The following is a 27,368-nucleotide window of genomic DNA, read 5'->3' as shown; positions in this document are numbered from 1 at the left end:
AGAGAGGGATCGGTGCTGTGCACACACACGAGCGCCGTGCCCCGACACGCTCGCTGGCACGGCCTGCGCAAGCCCGGGCTTGCCAGCCCTCTCCGCTCGTCCAAACCCTCGAGCCTCCGGAGGACTCGCTCGTGCCAAGGGCTCCCTGAGCTGTAGTATTTACCCCCCTCCCCTGCCCCCCTCCGGCTCACGGAGGTGAAGAGGTGAGTGACGACAGCATTCGCCCGAGAGCGAGCCTCATCGCTAGGAACCCAGCGAACCGCGGGAAGCCGCTGACCGACGACGATCTGGAAGTTTGACACGGCCGAGCGGTAGCGAGATTTGCCGCTCGTTCGTTGTAGGGGTTTGTGGTTCGAGCTCGGCGGCCGCCGTGGTTAATACTGCGCGTGTATAAACCGAAAAAGGCCACGAGCCGTCTGCTTCAAGTGGCTGTTATTAAAGGGCAGGCCACGTGCGTGAGTGTCACAGTCCAAAATTTCCAAATTTGAGAAAGCACGCGCGTGACAAAAAATTTCTAAAAGCCATACCGGCAACATCGCCTGGAAAAATACAGCGCCTTCGTGATATAGCCTCGCGGCAACGAGAACGGCACGGTCACCAAATGTATTCACTGTTATTATCATCATCAGTATTCGAGCTGTGCCGACCGGACAGAAGCGGCAGTTCGGCCGGCGACGCGAGAAATCACTCCGGTGACAGGTCGCGGCGGGGTCAAGTTGACGGCCAAACGCAGCGGGGAGAACAGAGAGCTCTCCACAGCGAGGGCCCTCGTGTTTCCCCGAGTGGCACTAGCACAGCTGCTGCTCGTCTCTCTGCTGCGCACTAAGCATGAACAAGTGAAAAACGTGTATATAAATAAATAAAAATCGAGTGCTCTTTAGTCGGCCAGGTAAGCGTTGTATGTGTGATGTTGTAGATACGATTGGCAAAAAACGGCGGCGCTTGCGGATTGGGACAAGTGTGCAAAATGCAGGAGGGCACATACAGAAGGTCACTGAATTGCGCACTTTCAGATGCGCTTCTGTGACCGTCTGGAATGCTCTTCCTTCCGATATTCGGAAACCACTGGAGCTATGCACTTTTAAATCATCAAGATGGAAAACGCATTTATTTAGAACTGCTTTTTGTTTCGTGTCTTACCCTTCCCCCCGCACCTCCGATTAGCACGGTTTGCTACGCACGGTCTGAAAGAAGTTCAACATACATACATACACGTTGCCGAGACCAGAATTAGAGTGGTCTCCACAAGTCCGGTGAGACACTGTTGGGGCAGAGTTTGGAGGATCTGGCGGAAGGTACGGAGCTCTGGCAAAGTGCGGCGACATCAACGGTGACACAGCCGGTAGCGCGTTCACCGCTTGTTTGCGGAGGCTCACGGTTCAATTCCGGTGGCCGCCCTGGTTAATACTGCGGTGTGTTATACCGATGATACCACTACTACTACGTGCCAGTTGTGTGCCGGCGTTAGGGTCTAAATAATACAAATCAAAAAAATTACACCCCCTACAAGCAGACGAATGCCCCAGGTCACTCTTGATAGTGAGACTATCCTGGTCTCTTGAACGTTCACCTGGTTAAATAAGATGAACGTGAAACTTTTAACTTGCTCACTCACCCACTCATTCACTCACTCACCCACGATGACATCTTGATCTTGCCATACCTATCCACCCCTTATTGGTGCCCTACCTTATTACAGACCAATTTAGACCGTATTGGTCCCATCACAAGGGAGAAACACAAACAAATAGACAATCCACCCCTCCCCCTCCGTATTGAAACGTCTGGACGCTGTATGAACCTGAAACTGAATTTTCCTGCACAAGAATACGGGGTAAACCGTATGGGTTGACAGCACACTAGGGCAGTGATGGGCAGTTTGTCTTTCAAATATGATCATGGACATGCAGATTCATAAATCTGTGTAACTTCCCTTTCCAAGCCATGCTTAGCGCTCAGCAGCATTGCTGGTCCTGGAAGAGTGAAGGAAATTCCACGTTTCTATGGCAGGAGGCCAATCTAGGCGTAGCACAATAATCACGAAAAAGACCACTCAATAGCTCACTCGAGATATTGTTACATTCTTCTGTTCAATATAAAAGTCTAGATTCTCCTCCGAATTGAATTCCTTTAATATACAGGAATACCTCGATATGCGTATATTCAATAAACGAAGTTTCGGTATGACTGTGTGTGCATGTTGAACTTCTTTCGCACCGTACGTAGCCAACCGTGCTAATAGTTGGTGCGAAATAACAGACTTTGGATTATATTTGTATCATTATTCTAACACTGAAAGCAAAAAAGTAAGTAAAAGAATAAATAATGACATTCATATTGATAAAGAATATAAATAAGAATAACATTTACTTTCTTCACTGTGTTTCTTTTATTCACGTCAGTTTTAAATACCGTGCAGTATAAAATACAGCAATTTCAACATCAATTGTCTTTGTTGACAATATGAATTGTAAAGTCATTAAGTGCTTAGAGTACTATTACATGGTAAGCCAGGGAAGGGATCCTCATAGTGCCAACGCGAAAAGTGATTCAATGGACGAAGCCTCAATGTAGAAAACGCAGCTCCAGTAACGCATCCACTTCGTTGACCGAGGAATTATTGTCCTCAACTAAGGGGACATCCATGGAGGGGGGATTAAGGGGCCGTCCATAAATGACGTCACGCGATTTTGGACGATTTTAACCCCCCCCCCATCCCTTCATCACACGGCGTCACAAAAAGTCAGACCCCCCCTCAAATATGACGTCACAAAGCTCTGCCCCCCCCCCCAAATAAAACATTCTTCAAATCGCTTTAAACTATTGTCATTGTAGTGCGTATTTAATGTGGCGCTGCACTCTGATGTTGTAGGAGAAAACATTTATTAAACAATATATTTCATTAAGTAGAACGTGTTGTCTATATTTATTTAAAGTTGCGTATATTGATGTGACGTCACAATTCTTATACCCCCCCTCCCTCGTCACACATCGTCACAAATGTCTGACCCCCCCCCCCCCCAAGTGCGTGACGTCATTTATGGACGGCCCCTAACCCAAATGCGTAGCTTGCTATGGGGATCTACTGACAATGTGCGCATGGGAAACGGGGGGCGGGGGGGATGGAGCCTCGACAATAATGTGTCGACATGGGCCTTCGAATGAGTCAGATCGTCCGGCGGTGGACTTTGCTTAAACACGTTAGTATTATTATTAATCATTGATCGTTTCTGCGTGTATTAAATATCGGCCGTTCTATAGGATTCGAGGGGGAGTCATATTGACGTACGCAGGTGGGGGGGGGGTGTAAAAAGTTCGCGTGCGTACAGGGAGGGAGGGGGGGGTCAAGCAGCTGTTTGCGTGCCTACTCAATGGATGGCCCCTAATGGGAGTTGGTTTTTTTCTTCCCTTTTTACAATTTCCCGCGTTATTTCTACAGAGGGGGAGGGGAGGGGGTGGCAGAAATAACACGGGGGGAGGGGCGGGTCACCTGCGCTTGCTTCGGGAGGGGACGGAGGCAAAGGGATGGGGGGAGATAGTGGTGGGGGTATAGGGGGGAGGGGTGGGGGGGATAGCGGAGGAGGCGGATAAGGTGGGAGGGAGTGGGAGGGAGGGAGCGGGCGGGGGGGAGGGAGTGGGGGAGTTGGAGGGGGTAGGGGGGGTGGAAGGGTGCGGATGGGGTGGGGGGTGCGGATGGGGTGGGGGGTGCGGATGGGGTGGGGGGTGCGGGGAGTTTCCGCAGATTTCACTTCGCCACCCCCCACCACTGCCGACGCTAATCACTGCACAGCAGCAGCAGCGAGCGGCGGCCACCGGCTTGGCTGTGGACGGCGCGCTCGGGCGTGCGGGCGATAAGGCGCTTTTGTCGGCGACCGCAGCCATGCCAACAGCCGCGCCCTTTCAACAAGGGCCATCGGTGCGGGGGGGGGGCAGAGTGGCCGATATCACAAGGTGATGATGAAGGCTGCCCCGATAACAGCGCTCAAAACAAACGCAGGCACCCGTCGTCACGGCCGGAGGAGGGGGAGAGCCCCCCCCCCCCCCCAGAGCCCCCCCCCCCTCGCCCAAGGCACAATAGAGATCCGCGGAAACATCCTCACAGGACAATAAAAATCCGCGGAAGTGTTCGACCCCCCCCCCCCCTCACAGGGCACAATAGAAAACCGCGGAAGCATTCGACCCCTCAGGACACAATAAAAATGCGCGGAGGCGTCTCGACTTGCGGTGCGCTCCGGGGATGCGGTGGGCGTAGTGGTTAGCGCGCCCGCGGCCCAAAACAACACCAAGGGGTACGATCGTCTGAACGGGTCCTGGGGCCTCCCCCCTAGGTCTACTCGGCCTCAAATGAGAACTTGGAACACAAAGGCGGCCGGGCGTGGTGTTGGCTACCCACTCCCTCGTGTGCCGTGCCGGCTTTCGTAGGTGCTCGCTAACAGCACTTGCCCCAACAGTCTGTTAAGGCTACACGGGGATCTTTGTATTTGTCTTTTTTTTTTATCAAACCTGTCAATCCCTTATCAGTGCCCTACCTTATTACAGACCAATTCAGATCTTATTGGTCACCCCGTGTCCCTTATAAATCTCAACGTTCATCCTACAAAGTCCCATCACAAGGGAGAAACACCAAAAAATTGCCGCGTGGACCTGTCAACTCAACTTCCCTGTTCAATTCCCCTGGACAAGAATACGGGTAACCTGTATGGGTGGACAGGTATGACTGGCGAAACGTCGTACTTAGATTGTGAATGTTGATTTGAAGCTTTCGTGACTACAGGAATCTATACTCTTTGGTTCTTTCGGTAAAGTCACTTATTTTATTTTACACCTACGGGACTTTACCGAAAGAATCAAAGAGTTCAGATTGTAAATGTTGTGGCTTTGCTCTCCAACGCACAGGTGTTGCTGTACGAGTGACGAATTGGCACGTTCTGTTTACGCGACAAACCTTACTAATCGTCTGTGGCGGGTTTAACGACACAATTATATATTAAAAATAACGCGATCGAACCCAAAAAACCTCTATCATGGATGATATTGGTCGCGAAAGCCGACTGCGTGTTAAACTGACGAACCTCGATGGGGAGGATACTTTTCTTCCCAATGAAACTGTTGTAATTACTGGCGAAACTTCGCACTCAGATTGTAAATGCTGTGATCTCTGCTCTACTCGTGACGAATTGGCACGTTCTGTTTACGCGACAAACCTTACTAATGGGCTGCTTGGGTTGGTGGCGGGTTTAACGACACATGTATATTCACTTAACCCCCCCCCCAAAAAAAAAACACCCGTATTATGGAGGCCCGGTTGTATGTCCGGCGTTGAACAAAAAGAGTGTTACTCTTAGGTTTTTTCGGTAAAGTCACGTAGGTAAAAAAAATAAAGTAAAATAAAAGTAAAATAAAGTAAAATAAAAAAAATCACTCTTTACTTGATACAGCAATCGTGCTGTGACGGTTCCACCTGAAGACGGAAGCTTGTGTTGCCTCCGAAACGTCGTGATTTTTTATTTTACTTTTATTAATATTAATTTAATTTTTTACCTACGTGACTTTACCGAAAAAAACTAAGAGTATGAATCCTTGCAGTCACGAACGCTTCAAATCTAGAAGAAAAAAAAGAGTGTTCGTGTACCCGTTTTAGTTCTGGTTCCGTGGGGGGTGATAGGGTCGTGGGGCTATTGGCAACCGAGATTATTGTCTCGGCAGAGAGGTGCGTTGCTCACGAACCGACGAATGGGTTACAAAGTGAGGAAGTTTCTCCCCCAGGGTTTGGAACGCATAGTCAAGAGAGACCTTTATAAAAAAAATGCTCATTGTTGTTGTGTGTGTTCTGGTTGTATGTGTGTGTGTGAGCGGTAGTGAAGTGGTTCGCGTGCTGCGCTTACGAAACCGGCAGAAGCATGCGTACAGATTCGTGCGATTCATTTGCTGCTCAACATTTCCACGTGATGAAGCCAACTTTGTTGAGCTATCATCATTTGTGGGCAGGTGGCTTCTGACAAATACGCTAATAGCTCAGCAGGCTTTACCTGCTAAGATAAAACATTGTTCAGTTTTATTGATATATTTATCAGTGATTTGTTTACCTTTCCTATACTTAGCACTCCTATCCTGTTTTTATATTATTGTAACGTTTTGACCCGTCCCAACTGGACATCTATTTTTAAAAAAGAGCTTTATAGCTCATCGGATTCCTCCAGTATAAATACAGATTCTGATTCAGAGACCCCAATTCGATTGCCACTCACGGCCAACATCGGTGACAATTATCTGAACCAGTCCTGGGCCTCCCCTAAGTCGACTTAGCCTCAAATGAGTACCTGGTGCAGTGTGTGAACATCAGCAATGGGGAGACAAAGGCGGCCGGGCGTGGTGCTGGCTTCTCATCCCCTCGTGTGCCATTCCGGCTATCAGAGTTGCTCGCTAACAGCACTTGCCCCAACAGTCTGTTGAGGCTATGTGGGGGATCTTTGTTGTGTTTGTGTAGTTGTGGAGAGAGGTTTGTGCATTAACAACATCCCACTACAAACCCGGCAACCAGAATACGACTTCCAGCCACCGAGAGCATCAATGGCAAGTGGTATTTAAACCTGTACTGGGCCTTTTCTAGGTCAACTCAGCCTTAAATAATTATGAACTGCATATCGGAATGCGTGCGACCGCATCAGATCTCGAATGCTAAGCAGGTTAGAGCCTGGATAATGCTCGGATGGGCGACTATCATGTTACAGGCTGCTACGTTTTGAGAAGTTCGGCCAAACCCATTGCTTTACTGTAATTCTATGCTCCCCTCCTTCAACCCGCACTGACCAGCGCGGTCAAGTAGGATCAACCCGCACGATAAACGACACGGCGTGGGGGAGGCCTTCATGCAGCAGTGGATTCATAGAGGGCGGTACGTGTCACTATAACCACCGGGGGAGACACAGATGGCCAGGAATTCTGCCGACCACAACAACCCTTCAACTTCTTTCGCACCATACGTAGCCAACCGTGCTCATCAGAGGTGCAGGGGAAGGAGAACGAACACAAAAAGCTGTTCTACAGAAATGAGTTGTCAATCGAGATGATGATTTAAAAGTGCATAGCTCCAGTGGCTTCCTAATATCGGAAGGAAGAGCGTTCCAGACGGCCACAGAAGCGCACCTCAAAGCGTAATGCAGTAGCCGTCTTTGTTTGATGGCTCGCCAAAAAAACAACAACATCGGCCCAACGTCAACCAACGTTTACTCGGATGCGCTGCGCTGGTCTAGAAAAGGCGTTCGCTCACAGCGCCTGCCGCAGCAAGCACGAGGGGATGAGCGGTGGAGGCCACGAGATTCCCTGGCGTGCATCGCACTCGCCACCAGAACTCGGCCTCGTGACGGGAGCAAGAGAATCGATCAAACCTGGCCGCCACGTGTGCCCCGCGCTGAACCTGTGCTGGAGAAAGGCGGCAACGCCACGGCCTTCGTTGTATAAACGAACGCAACGAATTTCTGTCGTCAAACTGCGTTGGCAGCGCGGCGCCACGAGCGCATAAAATAACAAGAACTTGGCACGGTCCGTCACCAACAACCTCTTCATTACGATGCAAAGTCACCTGACTTTTCAAAGTGCTTTCGTAAACGGGGTGCGTTGAGCTCGCGGGCCACCTTGAACATTTGCCAGTTTTTTTTAACTTAATAATCTTGAAATTTAAATTCTTAAGCCTCGAATGACATGAAATGCGGCACAAACACAAAGATCGGCTGGATAGCGTTCAACAGATGGTTGGGGCCAGCGCTGTTCAGCGAGCACCTATGAAGCCCAGCACGGTGGCAAGCACCACGCCCGGCCACCTTTGTCTCCCCAGTGCTGATGTTTACGAAACACGCGAGCTTTAGTTCATTTTGATTTGTTAAACGGCTCTTCTACACGGGAGATCCCTGGTGTGCGTGAGCACAGCAACACAAAGACAAAAACATCAACATTGCAGAGCACGAGTACAGCAGGGTCCTTCAGAGGCATTGCATAACTAACAAACGAGGTGTTAAACAGTCGTAAACAAAAGTGGCTACTCATTTATAGCAGTCGGCCAAGAGAAGGCCTCGTACAGATTTAAATATTCGCTGCCACTGAGCGGGAATCGAGCTCGGGTCGTCGGTTTCGCAGCGCTGTGCGTGAACCACTGCGCCACCGCTCCTGTAAACATCTACGCCGGTCATCCTCGCAGCAGCAGCTTTTGGCTCACCATCGAACACAGACGGTCACAGCGTCGCGCGCTGCTCTCGGGTGCGCTTCCGCGGCCGTCTGGAACGCTCTTCCGATATAAGGAAGTCACTCGACATTTTTAAATAATCGAGATTGAATACTCATTTCTTTAGAACTGCTTTTTGTGCAGTGACTCATGCAGCGAAACCTTTACGTGGAAAAGGCTCAATTGGGAACCAACACAGGCTAAGGAGAGAACCGCTAGGGCTGTTCGTTTCATAACATGCCAAATAATCCTCGTACATTTTAGAATAACACATTAGATCACCGTTTTATTCCCACTCACAAGTTCATCTCCCTTGAAAGATGGACTCCTCGCTGCCTCAAAAGGCTCTATCTACCCTGCTTTCTCACGCTAGTGACCAACGGATAAGCTCCGCATCCCACGGAGCTTCAACACACATACATACAAGCACAGGTCTCCCTAAAAAAAAAAGGGCAACTTGGATACCAATAAATCCTCCAGTGCATGTCCTGGGAGCATGAGCGAGTGAGCGTGCGAGTGTGCGTGGAGTCCGCGTGCTTTTCAGAGCCGATCACCCAACACTGCATAGCTCCGGACTAGCAGCCCGTGACCTTAAAACAAATCAGTTATTTGTAGTGGCCAACAATCTGACGATGTGACCGAAAACCATTTCCCCCAACATCTGAAAGTCACAGAATAGCAGCAACTGCGGGAACTCTCCCCCGAAGCCCTCTCGTCGTGGCCTGAAGACCTCGGGCATTGGAATTTAGCTCCAGAACAGATTGCCACGCGCAAGAACAGACTGAACAAAGTCGACAAGATCATCAATAACTCTTGCTCACGATTGGCTGAACACGACCGCGCATCGACCAATCAACCTCCCTTGTGCTTCTGATCAATACAAGTAAAAGCAAATAGCAAGGCGGCAGTGACAATCTGGGCAAGTTAAATAAATAAAAAATAAGAATCTCACACTGAATAAATTATTAAAACAATGCATAAGGGCAAAGACCTTTGAACTGTTTGGCGAAACAATTATTTTGATGATCATAAGTTTAAACAAAGCTCACGATAAAATCCGGCGGCTAGCGAACAACTGCGCGCAGAGAGGCCGCAGCGACGTGCGTTGCGGCGGCATCGCGAAGGTCAAGGGGGATCATTCACCTGAAGTGTGACAGCCAGTCCTGAAAGTGCAGCATTCCTGGGATGAGCCACTTGGATCCCAACTTTACGAACCGCCGCGGAGAAGACATGGTCACATCCGCGGCCGAGAACATCCCCCCCTAAGTCGGCAGCTCGTCAGTGGTGCCCGCAGTCTCCTTCCCCCGCCTCTCTCTCCTTGTCCGACCCCACGCCGTGTCCCCGATCGTCCACGCGTCAAACTCTCGTCGCGGTCGCGATCTCTCCGTGCCACGCTCTGCGACGCTGAGCAGCCTTTCCCTCTCGTCGCTCGGGTCTTTGTGTCGCTATCCGTGTCGGCGCCTTACACTGCTCCGCATCATTTGCATTCTCTCCGTTTAGCGCTCTGGCCCCCCACTGCCCCCCCCCCCCCCCGCTAGGCCTGCAACTCATTGTCACTCGCTCCGCACCGCATTCTGTTTCTCTTGAGAGGCGTATGCCTCCTGCGCTTAATCCGTCCTTTCTCAAGCGATGAACCAACTCACCAAGTTGTCGCTGCAACGTATCGCAAACTTATACGAGTCGTAAAACTTTGGTTTTATACGAAAGCCGTGAAATTAGCTTTACTTAAAAAAACATAACACACCTATGCTAATCATCGAAAAGAAAACCAATAACACCTAGGCTAAATAAAGGACAGTTTTAATGGATCGACATCGACAGGCGGGCGATCACTAAGCTATCACTCAACACGATATAAACACCTGGGCCGAGGGGGAAAAGTAAACGACAACAGAGCAACCGCTAACGGCAGCTCGGCATTCACGCGCAACGCGACAGAGATTCTCTACGGCAACGCAGGGGGAAATGACGGCATGGGGCCGCGCACGCAAGAGACAAACAAGGGGCCCGCAGCACGGAGAAGCCCCCTGCCCCGGGAGGAGGCCCTCTCCTCCCCCTCTCTCACCTGCCACCGCCGTTCAGCGCTCGCTGCTCCGGCCGCTCCTCCTCTTCCCCGCCCTCCACTCCGCTCCGCGCGCACGCCGGCCCACGCTCTCCTCCTCCTCCGCCTCCTCCTCCCCTCTCGGCCCCCGCGCTGTCGTCCGGGGCGATGGGACAACACAGCGGCGAGTTATTCATCGAACCGAGTGCGGCACGCCGCCGCCGCCGCCGCGAGTGCCGTGGCTGCCGTGGCAGCTGCCGCGGGAGTCTCGCCGCCCTCCCTCCCGGGGCATCGGGCTTAACCCTCCCCCGCGCGGGATCCGCATTCACGGCCGCCAGATTTGCCCGCGTCCGTCAGCCCGGTCGCGTGTTTGTTCCGTCTAATCCGACGCGCCAATACCGGGTTCAACCGTTCCGAGTTAAAACCCGAGTGAACGACCTCGGCGGGAGGTCCGCGCGACGTCGCTCGTTCGACGGTGCTGCCCCCGTGGCCTGGAACTGTCACCTCCCCAGCCGTGCGTGCTACCGACCCCCTGCCTCCTCTTCTCCTCTGCCTACGAGCGACTGCCTCTTTTCCACAAAATATATCCGCTCACAGTTGCTGTGCAGCTTCTCGGGGCGCGATCGCACTCGGCCGCTGAGTAAATCCGGCGTCTCCCGCGCACGTTGCACGCAAACATCAACAATCTTGCGGCAACTAACACCGGCGGCGCACAGCCGCCGACCATTATTCGTGCGCTCCCCAGGTTGTATCCGAGCACACCGACCTCCGCACCCCCACAGGCAAGGTAAAGCGCGCCGCCCACTAGGCCGTGAAATCACTCGGGGAAAACAAATCGGCGAGTCGTACGACGAGCGGAGCATTTTGCCGTGAACACAAACCCGCCCCCCCCCCCCCCTCCCTGGAAACGAACAAAAAACCGAACGGAGCCCCACTCTGTGAAAGGTAACCTGGACTACCGTCGGAGACACGCGGAGGATTATTGTTTTAGTTTTTTTAATATGATATAATTAAAAAGAACAGATGACGCGTAACAGTAATGTCAAGGGGGGAGGTGGGGGGGCTTTAGTAATATTCACAAAACATCAGACGGAACTGCACCTGGAATGCGATCTGCATTGCACTTGCAATGCAATGAGCAAATTACACCTGCAATGCACCTACAATTGCATTTGCATCTGCAATTGCACTTGCAATTGCAAGTGCAATTGCACCTGCAATTGCACTTGCAATTGCACCTGCAATGCGAATCTGCATTGAATTGCATGCACCCACAATGCGAATCGAACCCAAATGCACAAATTACAACTCCATTTGATTTTACAGAGCGGATCAATGCAACTTCATATTGCACTCTACAAGAATCTGGACGTGTGTACAACTACGGGTTTCCGCCTGTCCTGCTTTTTCCAGGATTGTTCTGAGAAATATGTAAATCTTCCACTGGACATCAAATGTCCCGTTTGTTTTTGTCACTTGCATGAAAATACAGCACTCAAGACGACGCATTGACATGCAGTCTCCAATTCCGGTATTGTGCGATATCTTTCTACGATACGTCCCAGTTTTATGTACCATAGAAGTGGTAACCCTATGTACCACTAGAAGGGAGCGAGTCGTGCTTGGGAAGTTGGGCCCAATTCCCGATTGTGACGTTTTGAATGTGGAAGAAAACTGCGATGCCCCAGGCGTGCAAAGAGAGAACACTCGACCCCTCACTCACACAGATGCCTTGTTAGCAACCTACTTGCTGTACTGACTGCCACGTGAATCATCTCATCTCACTGCCCAGCAGATTGATGTCTCACACCCACTGTGTCCACGTGTTGCCTTCTCCGACTTCATAGGATGGAATAAAGTTGACAAAGTCTCAGGACTGTTTTTTTTTCAGGAGGGCCCTGTATTGGGATGTTTGGCTATTGCCATGAACGAGGAAACAGAATACCCAGAGAAAACCCTCACGTGTGAGGGTGACACTCAAACGTTTCTCAAGTTCTGCACCATAATCATGAACCATTTTGTATACTCTAATCTCCTGGCCAGCTCGCACCCTGATATCCCCTAAGGCCATCTCGCCCCGACTAGACATCTGCGAAAAAATATGTGAAAGATATTTTACTGCAAGATCTGACCATGTCCGTCCAGTGCCCGCCAAGCTGCTTTGGCTTTGGGTTGCCGAACAAACCCATTGTAAGGTCGCACTCATTACACACAAAGTGCTTGCCCCTAATGAACCACAATACCTTGCTGATCTCGTCAAGGAGCATAAACCATCACGCGAACTCCGGTCATCCTCGCAGTGACTTTTGGCTGGCCATCGAACAAAGACGGTCACTGCATCGCGCGCTTTCAGAAGCGCTTCTGTGGCCATCTGGAACTCTCTTCCTTCCGATATTAGGAAGCCACTTGAGCTATGCGCTTTTCAATCTAAATTTAAATTAATTTATTCAGAACTGCTTTTTGTGTTTAGTTTGTTGTACTTCCCTCACACCTCCGATTAGTACGATTGGCTACGTACAAACATACAAATAGCTTCATAGCTCATCAGATTCCTCCAGTCTAAATAAAGATTCTGATCTCCAACCTACGTACCAACGAGGCTCAACCCTGCCACGCTTCGGCGATCCGATGACATCGGGCGCGTTCAGGGTGACCTGGCCGTTGCGCTTGGGGAGAACGGTTTCGGCTTCGCGGCGCTGAGAAGCGTTAAGTCCTGGGGCGTCCACCCCTCCCACAGGGCCCTGGCCACCTCCCCTTTATCCCCTCCACCAACTTCATCCTCTCTTTAAAATAGCGAGAGGGCAGCATCACAGGGGATCACAGGCAAAACCGTAGTGACCTCACTCCCACTCGCCGGCACACGGGACAATCGGCACTCGCACGTCCAGGTCAGAGTCCCGACAGAAAGAGAGGTTCGCCATTACCAATTGTAAATATATACTTGTGTTTTAAAGATAAAGGTGCAGACCTGCGATTGATTGCTCACGCTACCGCTGGCGGGAGGGTGAGGGAGCTATTAGAGTCCCCCCTCTAAGAGTATTGGGCCTACTCTTCCACGCTGGCGAGATGTTAACTGCCTCGCCTGGTATGAAGGAGGTCGTGGGTTCGATCCTGACCCTGACGCCTGCTGTATATTTGGAGCTTGCATGTTCTCCCCATGGTCGTGCAAATTTTTCTCCGGGTCCTCGGGTTTTTCACGCCACATTTAGACGCGTGCGTTTCGAGTGTTTGGCTGCTATAAATTTCCACGTGATAAGCCACTTCGTTGAGCCATCATTTGGGGTGGCCAGGTCGCTTCTGAAAAAAAGCTTGTAGAGCTGAGTCGGCCTTACCTGGTAAAATAAAAAATCTAAATTAGCAACTCGTTAGTCTTGGAGCAGGTGGAAGTCCTCACACCTGCACTGAACGCGACCTGCTGATCGACTGTGGTGAAACCACACCGCTGGGTGGACAGAAGCGGTAGCGGAGTGGATTGAAGAAACTTGCACAATTGTTTCCACTACCACGCCGGAAGATCAAATGGACCTGGCTACCTCTGAATTGCAAGTCAAGAGGGCTCACCGTTACGCCACGGCGGCATGCCCTGAACGTGTATTGATTTTGATTTTTACGTCTTAATCACGTTCAGAGATACAGGTCACTTGGTTCAGATCACGGCTTGATACTTTGTGGATCACCAACCGGGAATAGAACTCAAGTCGCCAGGGCTAAAGTGCCGTGCATGAGCTTCTGTGCCACCGCTCCTCTTGATTTACAAATGAAAGATCAATTAATGCTTCGACTAATCCCGACAAAAAAACTCACATTCGTCAATAACACTGCCTGAAAATGAAATATGAGCACTGCCTCAGTGCTCGTTTGAGCAAGAAACGAAGCAATCAGCTGTATCCATAATAGGTTTTTGTGTGTTAGATCAGATCGCGTAAATATAAATGCGTCGTTAAACCCTCCACCACCCAACACAGCCAATTAGTAAGGTTTGTCACGTAAACAGAACATGCCAGTTCGTTACTAGTACAGCACAAATCCACAACATTTACAATCAATTACTGGCGAAACGTTGTACTCAGATTGTAAATGTTGTGGATTTGCTCTCCAACACACCGGCTGTATGTTTAAGCAATGGTGCTCCTTCAGAGACACACGTTACAATCTGCTTTGAAGGATTTATATGTGCTATGAACAAGGGCCATTACCCGAAACGTCACCTAAGAGAAAAAAAATCATCTTAAGGGCTGTTGACGATCGTGTTGAGTTGTTTTTGTTATTTACGTTCACGCAGCACCCGCCAATGGTAGCAACGTCGCCGAATAATTTGTTGAACCCCGATGGGAAGGTTCACTCGACCATTTATTCTTCTGGGGTCGATGCAAACCCAACAGTGGGGGGGGGGGGGGGTGTCCTCTGGAGAGAATGTGGAATTTCACACCAACGGCACGGAGACCTTCAACGGAGATGAGCTCCACCCAAGGCGCGTTGCCTTTTCACGTCCCCTTTACGTGACCAGCTCCGGATGATTAAACTAAAACTGAATTAAACTATTTTTGGTTCTTTCGGTAAAGTCACGTAGAAGATGATTGCTTGTGTTGCAGTCGAAACGTCGTGAGAATTTTATTGTTTTATATTTTTATTATTTTATTGTTTCCCTTCTACGTGACTTTACCGAAAGAACCAAGAATATGAATCCCTGCAGTCACGAAAACTTTAGATTAAAATTCAACTCTTTTCGTTTTACCAGGTAAGCGCCCGCCGAGCTGGATCGCTCTGTTTTTCCACAAGCGACCTGCTGGCTGTCACAAACGATGGCTTCAACGAAGCGGCTTATCGTCGTGTGGAAATTCGTGGCCGGATGAAAGCCTGGGGGGGTTGTTTGACCATACTTCACCGTGCTGGCCAGTGCGGGTTGGCAAAGTACTCCCAGGCGAGGGCTTCAATCGGTCTATAAACGGCGCGCGTTTTTCACCGTCGGCGAAATTAGTTAAAATGCGAGCGGGAGCTCGGCGCGTAGAAACACGCGCGGCGAAGGCGTGTGTGCCGTCGGCCTCCCAGTGTCGTAATTAAAGTGGCTCGGTGTTTATCGCTAAGAGGCTCAGTGGCTCTGCCCATCACATTACCTGGTTAATGCCGCGCGGCTAAACCCCCGCGCGCTCGTACCGCGATTCAGTAGCTCTGGGGGTCGCCGCTCTGCGAATGCGTAAGGTCACATTTGTACGTACTGCCCGTTACCAATCCCCTGCTAGATGGAGGCCTCCCAGCACCGCGTGGGTTATTGGGGGTTGTTTGACCATACTTCACCACGCCGGTCAGTGTGCGTTGGTGATGGCAGATACGAGGACCCGTTCAGATATCCCTTGTTGGTACACTGTTCGCCGTGGCCAGGAATCGAACTCAGGTAGCCAGACTCATCAGGTGGGACGCTTGTGTTGCGCCCGAAACGTCGTGATTTATTTTATTTTCTACCTACGTCACTTTACCGAAAGAACCAAAGAGTATGGATTCCTACAGTCACGAAAGCTTCAAATCAGGTAGCCAGGTTTCTAGTGCAGCCACCAGCTCGGCAAAAATTGCCGCAGTGGGCTTCGGGGGAGGAAGCAGCGGCAACGGGGGGGGGGGGGGGGGATATTAAAACAGCCCCGGTATGAAAGCTGACGACAGCCGCTCCCCCACCGCGGCGGGCTAGAGCAACCTCCCCCATTCGTGAACGCAACGCAAAGTCCAAAGGCCAAATTAAAATCGGGAAGGGCTGGGGGGAGGGGAGCGGAGGGGAGGGGGGGAGTTCAACCGTTTGGCATTGCGAACGCTTCGCCAGCAAACGGTGCGTTTAATCTGGGGCCGGAATAGGGCCCCCTGCTCCGGTGGGGGGTGTCCTGCCGCTCACTGGGCATGAACGCGGCCATGCTGGCGTGGTGCCTGTTGCTGAGAACGCCGTGGCGTTACGAGGGCACGGCACGCATCGCCGCTAATTGATCAGGTGGGACGCTCGTGTCGGTGGCTAGGAGATGTTAACTCCCTCGCCTGGTAAAGAGGAGGGCGTGGGTTCTATCCCGACCCTGAGGATGACTGAATATTTTGGAGTTTGTGGTGTCTCTATCCCTGTGCTGGCATGGATTTTTCCCCAGGTCCTCTGGTTTTTCCCTCCCCATAAAGAAACATGCGCACAGGGTGTTTGGCTGCTATAATCTTGACATGATAAACCACTCTCCGTTGAGCTATAATTTGGGGTGAAAGTTGCTTCTGAAAAAGACCTATATAGCTCAGTGGGCCTTACCTGGTAAAATAAAAAATAGTTTTTTTTATAAGTTTATGGGTTTTTAGTTTTTTAAATAATTTCTGCTCGCTTTTACCCCGTTGTGCCTATCGCCATCAATCGCACAACGGGACAGAGTATCCACTCGGATCTCTCGCACAGCAGCACAATGCTTCGTCTTCGACAGTGGCCCACAGCAGCGGATGTCAAAGAGCTACCGCTGAGATCCCTTACAGCGACCCCTGCTCCGCACAGTTAGAGGTCAACACTTTCCCGCAACCCGCTCTGCGTAGGACAGCAATATCTGTCGCATGACTGCCAAACTGATATTGTAAGCCTCAGCGCTGGAATATGGCCAAATTGAGCGCAAAAACAAGCTTAATGTGACGGGGGTTTGGGGGGGGGGGATTTGCTGTACAATCATTGGTGACGAGAGCCTAGACCTATTCCACCCAGTGCACCGGAGACCCCGATTTTACTCCCAGGCGGCTGCCTGGATACGACCCCGGGGCCTCAGCGTGGGCTGCTCGACACTCTGAGCCACCCAGCCGCCTCCCCCCCATGAAGCTCTTCTTATTGCAATCTCTGCCAAGGCTTTGTGCCGAGTCGTGCAAATGCCGATGCCGGACCTCGAACAAAAACTCTAAGAGAGGTGCCAAGGTTATTCCAGCCCTGGTCTAGCCGTGCTGCCTCCGAGCTCAACATTTGTGCGCATTTCAAGGTTATTGCTTTCACCTTATCCGCATACTGTACCACACAGCCCCCCTTTGTCCAACACACTGCCTGGATCGGGGTTTCGCCTCGCCATGCCACGTGTGCTTGCTTGACCATAATTAAACCACGCTGGCAACGCGTCGCTCGGTTGAAGGCTGGGTTGCAGGAGACACAGCAGGCATTGGCAGTCGCAATGCAACAAAGGATTTGGCTGCACTGGCCTCTGCTATCCACCACACGGAGCCCGCCGAGCCTGGCGAGCCCGCGACACCCGTTCATGCCCGCCGGCTGTACACACCGGAAGCCACCCAGGCTCAGTCCCACGTCGGCTTTGGAGATGCGATGAGACCTGGGCGTATTCCGGGTGATTTGGACGCGGCCGCCGTCGGCTTACGAGGGAGGCTTCTTTGCTCGCGGCCTCTCTGAACGAGCCCGAGCTCTTCTGCCCGCTCCATGCACGGAGACAACGGAGACGTGCGGTTTCAACCTTCCTGCATCACGCAACCGCACGTTGGGAACTCCTCGCCGCCCTCGGGAAGATTTGCCCAGATGTACGTTTGAGTCACGCCGGAGAGACGCGTTCGGCATTCGAAGTGGCATTTTACAACTTTTTACCTAGATTTTAAGTTTCTCTCTATCTCTTCTCCCTGGCTCCGCCCCCCCCCCCCTCTCTGACCTATATAGCCTCTTGATACAAGCACCCTTTTTACCCACTTCAGCAATTGTTTCTTGCTGTGGTTGTCACACCTGATGACGGACGCTTGTGTTGCGCCCGAAACGTCGTGATTTAATTTATTATATTTTTCTTTAATTTCATTTTTATACCTACGTGACTTTACCGAAAGAACCAAAGATTATGTAACAACCTTAAACTTTGGCAGCGGAGAGCTGTGCTTCATTTAGCCGTTTTTCATCTCTTTTACCCTTTTATCGTAACTCGGGGTAATTGATCCGGCCGGGTGGCTCAGCGGTTTGGCTCAGCCCATCATCCCTGCGGGGCTGATAAAAATAGGTACCGCTTTGTGGGTGACGTCAACGGTGGTTGTCCCACGGATACATTTTACCTCCCCCCCCATCATAGGAATGTGGAATTTCCACCCATGGGCTCAAAGGCTGTAACCAGGATTTGGGCACTGCCGCAGTGCGCATTTGGGCAACGAAAAACGAAGCAAGCAGCCGAATGACTCAGCGATTACGCCCCTTCAGGGAGACGAGTTGCCTTGAAGCCTGTTTATGTGCTATGAAGAAGGGACATTGCCCGAATCGTCGGGCACGGGCCACTGACACTCACGCACACGAGTCGATGGGTACGCGTTTCGCGAGCGTGCCAATCGGTCGTAATCGATGAACCGACACAACCGTAACCGGCCGAAGCACTAGACACCACATTCTATAGCACACTTCACATCCAGTAACCCTACGCCAACACAGACTAAGATCCTCCGTGTAGCCTTTAACAGGCTGTTGGGACAAGTGCTGTTCGCAAGCGCCTATGAAGGGCGCACGGCAAACAGGCGGGCGATGTTGGCCAGCACCAATCCCAGGCCGGCCACCTTTGTCTCCCCAGTGCTCGTGTTTACACACCGCACCAGGTACTCGCTTAGGGCCGAGTCGACCTAAGGGAAGCACAGAACGGGTTCGGATATCCACCACAGATGTTAACGGCATCCGGGAAGAGAACTTGCGGTGCCGGACCCATCGCGCAGCGTGCTAAGCGCCACGCGACCTGCTCCCCCTAAAACATTGGCGTGCACAAAGTACAAAGATTCCCCATATAGCATTGAACACACAAGAGCAAGTGTTGATCAGCGAGCACCTATGAAGGCGAGCACGGCACATGATGGGGGTGCGTGGCCAACACCACGCCCGTCCACCTTTGTCTCCCCAGTGGCGATGTTTACACACCACACCAAGTACTCAATTGAGGCTGAGTCGACCGAGGGGAAGCCCAGGACCGGTTCAAATAATCGTCACTGGTGTTGGCCGTGAGCGGGAATCGAACCCGTGTCGCCAGGTTCAGTAGCGCAGCATGCCAACCGCTACACTACTACAACAACAACAACCGCCATTCGCCACTAAGTGGTGGTGACGTCACCACGACGCTTGTGCCAGGCCATGTGCACCTTGAGGCCACGTGAAGTGTCGAACGCCCGCTGGCAGGAGGTCACGGGGCAGACCCAGGTGCCACAGGTCGACTGACTGAGATGACTTAGACGACTGGCTGATGCACCACCTGTGCCCCCCTACTACACACACACACAGCCACGCGTGCGCACCGTGCACCACACACCTGGCGATGAGGCTCGGGGAAGACAAGTTGGAGTCTGAGCGGGGCTACCCGGCCACCAGTCCCCCCCGTCCCAGGTGTCTCCGGAGCCCGAGCTGATGAGCGAGAGCCAGCTGCCTTGCGGGAACTCTCCCACCTGCACACCAAGACAAAGATTCCCCTGTAAGCCTTAACAGACTGTTGGGGCAAGTGTTGTTCGCGAGTTGCACATATGCAGGGTGGCACGGCACGCGACAGGGTGGGTCGCCAGATCCACGCCCTGTCGCCCGTGTTTCCTCCACTGGCGATGTTTACACACCGCACCAGGTACAATATTTAGTCCAACGAGGGGAGGGACCCAGGAATGGTTCAAAGATATTCGTTCCCGATTTTGGCTCTGAGCCGGAATCCAATTCGGGTTGACAGGTTTCTGACCGGATTGCGCTAAACCACTGCACTGCCGCTCCCCACGACACACACACACACAACAAAGTCCCTCCGTGTAGCCTTAACAGACTGTTGGGGCAAGTGCTGTTTGCGAGCACCTCTGAAGGCCGGCACAGCGCTACAGGGGGTGGGCAACAGCATACACACCACCGTGTCCAGCAGCAATCTCACTGCCAATCCACTGCTGGACCAGGACCTCCGTCTGGGTCGCTGGTTGGTTGTTTGACCGTACTTCACCACACTGGCCAGCGTGGATTTGTGAAGGGAAGTTCCCCGGACCGGTTCAGATATCATTGGACAATGGTGTTAGCCGTGGCTGGGAATCTGAACTCAAGGCCAGCAAGTTCACAGTGCACCAATGCTCCACCCATCATGAAGAACTATGGCTAATGAAATAATGGTAGCGAGGCAAACGTTAGTTTCTCCGCGTAAAAACATGTTTAGTCGGCGGGGCTCCTGGCGCCTTCCGAGACAGCAAATTCCAGAAAAGCCAATAGCGTGAGCAGAAAATGTTTTTTTCTCTCGAAGCTTCTAAAACTATCGTGACCCTACCACAGTCCATGGAACGGTAGTCATCAAATATCAACCGCGGAATGTAAGATGGACCCGAGTCGGCCCGAGATGTGAACCTGCAAACCCCCCCCCCCCCTTTCGGATGCTGGGCCTGAGCTCTCGGAGCGACAGGTCACCCCCCGAGGGCTGGGATCGCGATCCACTGTGGAACACTACCCGCGTGTCGCTTGCACGCGGCTGTTAAATAAAAACAAAGCGGTGGCCATGTGAGCCAAGCGGTGTGGGGAGGGGGCCGGGGGGGTGGGGGGGCTCGTAAAGATTGATGCGTGCGATGCGTGCGTCGAATCGCCTCACGTCACAATTGACTGTAATTCGTGTCAGGGATATCGCTGCTAAGCAGATGTCGCCATTTGAGGCCACTGCAACAATCAGGCGTGCTAATCGGAGGGGTTAAGTGCGTAGGTGAGTGGGCGAGTGAGTGATGCTGCTGTAGACCCGGCCACACACCCTCACGGACGATCGCAGCCCCCTCCCTGCCCAGCCTTCGCAGTGGGGTAGGCGAGTGGTGATTTGTTTATTGTGGGGAGCGGTGGTGTCGCAGTTAGCTTGTTGAGCTACGATCCCGGCGACCCGAGTTCGATTCCCGCTGACAGCCGACACCAGCTGACGATTATCTGAACCGGTCCTGGGCCTCCCCTCGGTCGACTTGGCCTCAAATGAGTACCTGGTGCGGTGTATAAACATCCCGACTGGGGAGACAAAGGCGGCCCGGCGTGGTGCTAGCCACCCACCCCCTCGTGTGCCGTGCCGGGCTTCATCAGTGTTACTCGCTAACAGCACTTGCCCCAACAGTCTGTGAACCTCTACTGGGGGATCTTTGTCTTCGTGACTTATTCATGGCATTTAAAGCTGGCGGGGGGACGGGGGGTCAGTGGGGTGGCTATCGAGGGTGCAGGCGGTGCGTGACCGGTGGCAGCGCCACGCGTAAGTGAACCAAGCGCAGCAGGGCACCCCCCTTCCCTAGCAGCTCAAGGGGGCCCCGGGGATTCGTGAAACAAATGTGTGGGTGCATCATCAAACGTCGGCTCAAATTCAAATCCCGCAAAAAATAAGCTGATAGTCATCAAAAAACAATGAACGTCTCTCATATCTATATTGTCTGCATCTCTCTTGTCACTCAGTCTCACCACATCTCCTATCTTCTAGACTATGCAATGATAATTTCAACTTGAAATGAGCACAGCATTTCTTTCCCTCTCGCAGGGAGACGACGGCTCAGGAGGCGCGAGGAGCCGGCGCTATCGACACTCGTCCAAGCTCTGCAGTCCCCTATATATTGGGGTGTTATACAGGTAGGAACAACAGGTTCCACACTGCTCACCAGGGATTATTTGTCTGTCTGTCGTGCATATTCCGGAATTCCGCCCACCCATGCACCTCCCCACCGAACACCGAGCTACGCCGCGATTGGTTGACGATGTCGGGGAGGGTAAAAATGCCCACTCATCCAACTGCCCCCCCCCCCCCACCTGAACGCTGCGCTGTCCAACCAAGTTCCTATCTGCCCACTCCGAAGTAACGTGTTTGGCCAATTAATGACAAACCTTACTGGCTGTGTCCAGTGGTGGAGGGTTACGACACATTTGTTCTCACGCGATCAAACCCAAAAACCTTGATGATGAATGTGGGAGGAAACCGGAAAAAAATCCACGCACACAGATGGGACAGGTGGAATCCACTTTTGTTTGCTCTACTGCCCTCTGCTGGCACGCCATGGTACGTGACACCTCGATGCCCTCAATGCTGGACTACAGGCCACGTGCAGCAGCAGAGTCACCACTGGACTTTACGAAGTGAAAGAAGAGCCACTAAAAGTGTATTTCTGCTCAGGGCCCCCGAGGAATGGCACTTGTGGTGACAGGTACTGCGAGTTCTGACCGCACCTCCGATTCGCACGGTTGGCTACGTACAGCGCGAAAGAAGTTCAACACACACAGAAGGAACCAGCACCACCGCTGGGCCCAAATGCAGCGGGGGTCCCACGGGATGGAGGGGCCCAGGCACCGCGCTACAAAGAGGTAGAGGAGGGGAATTTGAGTCGGGGCCCAACAGTTCACTCATTGGACCTGGGGCCCACGGCAGCCCCCGCGAGGAGTGTGGTGGGGGGGGGGGCGGCTGTGGGGGGTGGGAGGCTCACGCTGCGACGCTGCCGTAGCTTGGCCGCTTGTGCCGGGTGATTGAAGCGGAACATGTGGGTCCTGCCCAGCAGGATCACGGAGCCTGAGTCAACAACAACAACAAGACATTACGAAGCAAGGACACGAGATGACGCGACGCAATGCGGCACGATTCGCAGCGGCACACAACGCAACACAGCGCACTACGCAGCGCAACACAGCCCACCACACAATGCAACACAGCGCACCACACAATGCAACACAGCGCACCACACAGCGCAACACAGCACACAACACAACACAGCGCACCACACAGCGCACCACAGCACACAACACAGCGCACCACAGCGCACCACACAACACAACACAGCGCACCACAGCCCACCACACAACACAACACAGCACACAACGCAACACAGCGCACCACACAGCGCACCACAGCACACAACACAGCGCACCACAGCGCACCACACAACACAACACAGCTCACCACACAATGCAACACAGCGCACCTCACAACACAACACAGCGCATCACACAATGCAACACAGCACCACCACACAATGCAACACAGCGCACCACACAATGCAACACAGCGCACCACACAGCGCAACACAGCACACAACACAACACAGCGCACCACACAGCGCACCACAGCACACAACACAGCGCACCACAGCGCACCACACAACACAACACAGCGCACCACAGCCCACCACACAACACAACACAGCACACAACGCAACACAGCGCACCACACAGCGCACCACAGCACACAACACAGCGCACCACAGCGCACCACACAACACAACACAGCTCACCACACAATGCAACACAGCGCACCTCACAACACAACACAGCGCATCACACAATGCAACACAGCACCACCACACAATGCAACACAGCGCACCACACAGCGCAACACAGCGCACCACACAACGCAACACAGCGCACCACACAATGTAACACAGCGCATCACACAACACAACACAGCGCACCACACCGCACAACACAGCGCACCACACAGCACAACACAGCGCACCACACAGCACAACACAGCGCACCACACAGCACAACACAGCGCACCACACAGCACAACACAGCGCACTACGCAGCGCAACACAGCGCACCACACAACACAACACAGCGCACCACACAACACAGCGCACTACACAGCGCAACACAGCGCACCACACAACACACAACACAGCGCACCACACAACACAACACAGCGCACCACACCACGCAACACAGCACACCACACCACACAACACAGCACACCACACAACGCAACACAGCGCACCATACAATGCAACACAGCACCACCAGGCAAGGCAACACAGCGCACCACACAATGCAACACGGCACCACCAGGCAAGGCAACACAGCGCACCACACAATGCAACGCAGCACCACCAGGCAAGGCAACACAGCGCACCACACAATGCAACACGGCACCACCAGGCAAGGCAACACAGCGCACCACACAATGCAACACAGCACCACCAGGCAAGGCAACACAGCGCACCACACAATGCAACACAGCGCACCACACAACACAACACAGCACACAACACAACACAGCGCACCACACAGCGCACCACAGCACACAACACAGCGCACCACAGCGCACCACACAACACAACACAGCTCACCACACAATGCAACACAGCGCACCTCACAACACAACACAGCGCATCACACAATGCAACACAGCACCACCACACAATGCAACACAGCGCACCACACAATGCAACACAGCGCACCACACAGCGCAACACAGCACACAACACAACACAGCGCACCACACAGCGCACCACAGCGCACTACGCAGCGCAACACAGCGCACCACACAACACAACACAGCGCACCACACAACACAGCGCACTACACAGCGCAACACAGCGCACCACACAACACAACACAGCGCACCACACAACACAACACAGCGCACCGCACAACACAGCACACCACACCACACAACACAGCACACCACACAACGCAACACAGCGCACCATACAATGCAACACAGCACCACCAGGCAAGGCAACACAGCGCACCACACAATGCAACATGGCACCACCAGGCAAGGCAACACAGCGCACCACACAATGCAACGCAGCACCACCAGGCAAGGCAACACAGCGCACCACACAATGCAACACGGCACCACCAGGCAAGGCAACACAGCGCACCACACAATGCAACACAGCACCACCAGGCAAGGCAACACAGCGCACCACACAATGCAACACAGCGCACCACACAACACAACACAGCACACAACACAACACAGCGCACCACACAGCGCACCACAGCACACAACACAGCGCACCACAGCGCACCACACAACACAACACAGCTCACCACACAATGCAACACAGCGCACCTCACAACACAACACAGCGCATCACACAATGCAACACAGCACCACCACACAATGCAACACAGCGCACCACACAATGCAACACAGCGCACCACACAGCGCAACACAGCACACAACACAACACAGCGCACCACACAGCGCACCACAGCACACAACACAGCGCACCACAGCGCACCACACAACACAACACAGCGCACCACAGCCCACCACACAACACAACACAGCACACAACGCAACACAGCGCACCACACAGCGCACCACAGCACACAACACAGCGCACCACAGCGCACCACACAACACAACACAGCTCACCACACAATGCAACACAGCGCACCTCACAACACAACACAGCGCATCACACAATGCAACACAGCACCACCACACAATGCAACACAGCGCACCACACAGCGCAACACAGCGCACCACACAACGCAACACAGCGCACCACACAATGTAACACAGCGCATCACACAACACAACACAGCGCACCACACCGCACAACACAGCGCACCACACAGCACAACACAGCGCACCACACAGCACAACACAGCGCACCACACAGCACAACACAGCGCACCACACAGCACAACACAGCGCACTACGCAGCGCAACACAGCGCACCACACAACACAACACAGCGCACCACACAACACAGCGCACTACACAGCGCAACACAGCGCACCACACAACACAACACAGCGCACCACACAACACAACACAGCGCACCGCACAACACAGCACACCACACCACACAACACAGCACACCACACAACGCAACACAGCGCACCATACAATGCAACACAGCACCACCAGGCAAGGCAACACAGCGCACCACACAATGCAACACGGCACCACCAGGCAAGGCAACACAGCGCACCACACAATGCAACGCAGCACCACCAGGCAAGGCAACACAGCGCACCACACAATGCAACACGGCACCACCAGGCAAGGCAACACAGCGCACCACACAATGCAACACAGCACCACCAGGCAAGGCAACACAGCGCACCACACAATGCAACACGGCACCACCAGGCAAGGCAACACAGCGCACCACACAATGCAACACAGCACCACCAGGCAAGGCAACACAGCGCACCACACAATGCAACACAGCACCACCAGGCAAGGCAAGGTGACGGGGCGCAATGCAGCAGGGCGGGGTTGGGGCCCAGCAGGGCCGAGCGACGTTGCGCACCCTGGTGCAGGCGGCAGGGCTGGGAGACGTCGCGGCCGTTGACGCAGCACGTGGCGCCAGCCATGGGGAGCAGGGTCACATCGCCGCCCGTGTTCTCGATCACACAGTGCTCCCGCTCCATCCAGGGCCCGCACAGCACTGCGTGGCACACGCACACACAAAGACAAAGATCCCCCATGTAGCCTTAACAGACTGTTAGTGAGTACCAATGAAGGCCGGCACGGTACACAGGGGGTGGGTGGCCAGCACCACGCCCTCCGTGGCACACACCGCACCAGTCGACCGAGGGAAGGCCCTGGACCAATTCAAATCATTGTCACGAGTGTTGGCCGTGAGCAGGAATCGAAGTAGGGCCGCCGGGTTCGTGGTGCAACCCGCTAACCGCTACACTGCCACTCCCACAGACTGTTGGGACTGCTGAGGTGAATGAGAACCGGTTAAGGCCGGAATGGCGCACAAGGGTGTGGTGTGGCCGGGACCATGAGTGGCCCCACCGTTGTCTCACCAGTCCTGAGGTTTGCATAACGCAACTGTTACCCATTTCAGGCTGAGTCGTCCGACGAAATGGCCAGGACAGTTTCAGAAATTTCACCTGTGGCCAGGAATCGAATCTATATGCACGTGCACACATTGTTGGAACAAGCGCTCTACAATCTATCTAAAGTAGCCCAAGAGTTAGCACTCCAGTAAGACTCCCACAGCTGCCCAGGTTGCACTACAAATATCTATGGAATGCAACGATAGCATCATAGCGTAGTCAGTCAGTCCATCAGTTGATATCAGGCAGGACCCACGGAGCTAAAACGCTCTTTTTCAATGGCGACCCGGCCAAAACGGTTGATGCAGTAGCCAGCACGCTACATGGGAAGGGTTTACAGGGGCCGCATAGGACGTCTGGTACGACGGTAGCCAGCACGCGACATGGGAAGGGAGGGTTTTACAGGGGCTGCAGAGAACAACAGCAAGGGAAATAGTATAAGCATTGGCAAATAAGCAAACCAGCAATATGGCCAGTTGTGCATGACCACGAGTGAGGGGAACTCGCATTTGGCCTTTAAACGGAGCACGAACCACAACTGGCATATCCTATTTTGAATGAGCAGTCCTTCCCAAGGCGGGCAATCTTCTCGAATAGTGCTAGCGGGCCGCTACGTGTGC

At 53.0% G+C, this 27,368-nt stretch overlaps 2 protein-coding genes across 3 annotated transcripts in view; both read right to left on the bottom strand.

The window, feature by feature from the left end:
* Nucleotides 1–9,466, bottom strand: part of LOC133342263 (uncharacterized) — a 48,916-nt gene extending 39,450 nt beyond the window's left edge. For both annotated transcript variants that reach the window (XM_061551309.1, XM_061551310.1), the window contains exon 1: nt 9,362–9,466. In XM_061551309.1, the coding sequence (XP_061407293.1) occupies nt 9,362–9,450 (89 nt within the window). In that variant the 5' untranslated portion in view covers nt 9,451–9,466. The remainder of the gene's footprint in view (nt 1–9,361) is intronic.
* Nucleotides 9,467–10,138: 672 nt separating this feature from the next.
* LOC133342167 (uncharacterized) lies at nt 10,139–27,133 on the bottom strand. Its single transcript, XM_061551135.1, has 8 exons — nt 27,112–27,133; nt 26,211–26,348; nt 22,644–22,726; nt 19,511–19,643; nt 18,733–18,836; nt 10,785–10,912; nt 10,284–10,412; nt 10,139–10,163 (listed from the first exon to the last, which is right to left on the bottom strand). Exons 1-8 carry the CDS (start codon nt 27,131–27,133, stop codon nt 10,139–10,141), a joined length of 762 nt encoding a protein of 253 aa, XP_061407119.1.
* Between the last annotated feature and the right edge of the window lie 235 nt (nt 27,134–27,368).

The sequence above is a fragment of the Lethenteron reissneri genome, chromosome 14 (genome assembly GCF_015708825.2).
Source record: "Lethenteron reissneri isolate LAM-NWPU_2019-01 chromosome 14, ASM1570882v1, whole genome shotgun sequence".
NCBI classification, from domain to species: domain Eukaryota; kingdom Metazoa; phylum Chordata; class Hyperoartia; order Petromyzontiformes; family Petromyzontidae; genus Lethenteron; species Lethenteron reissneri.
The sequence above is the reverse complement of the archived record's forward strand: the minus strand, read 5'-3'. Positions and strand labels throughout refer to the sequence as shown.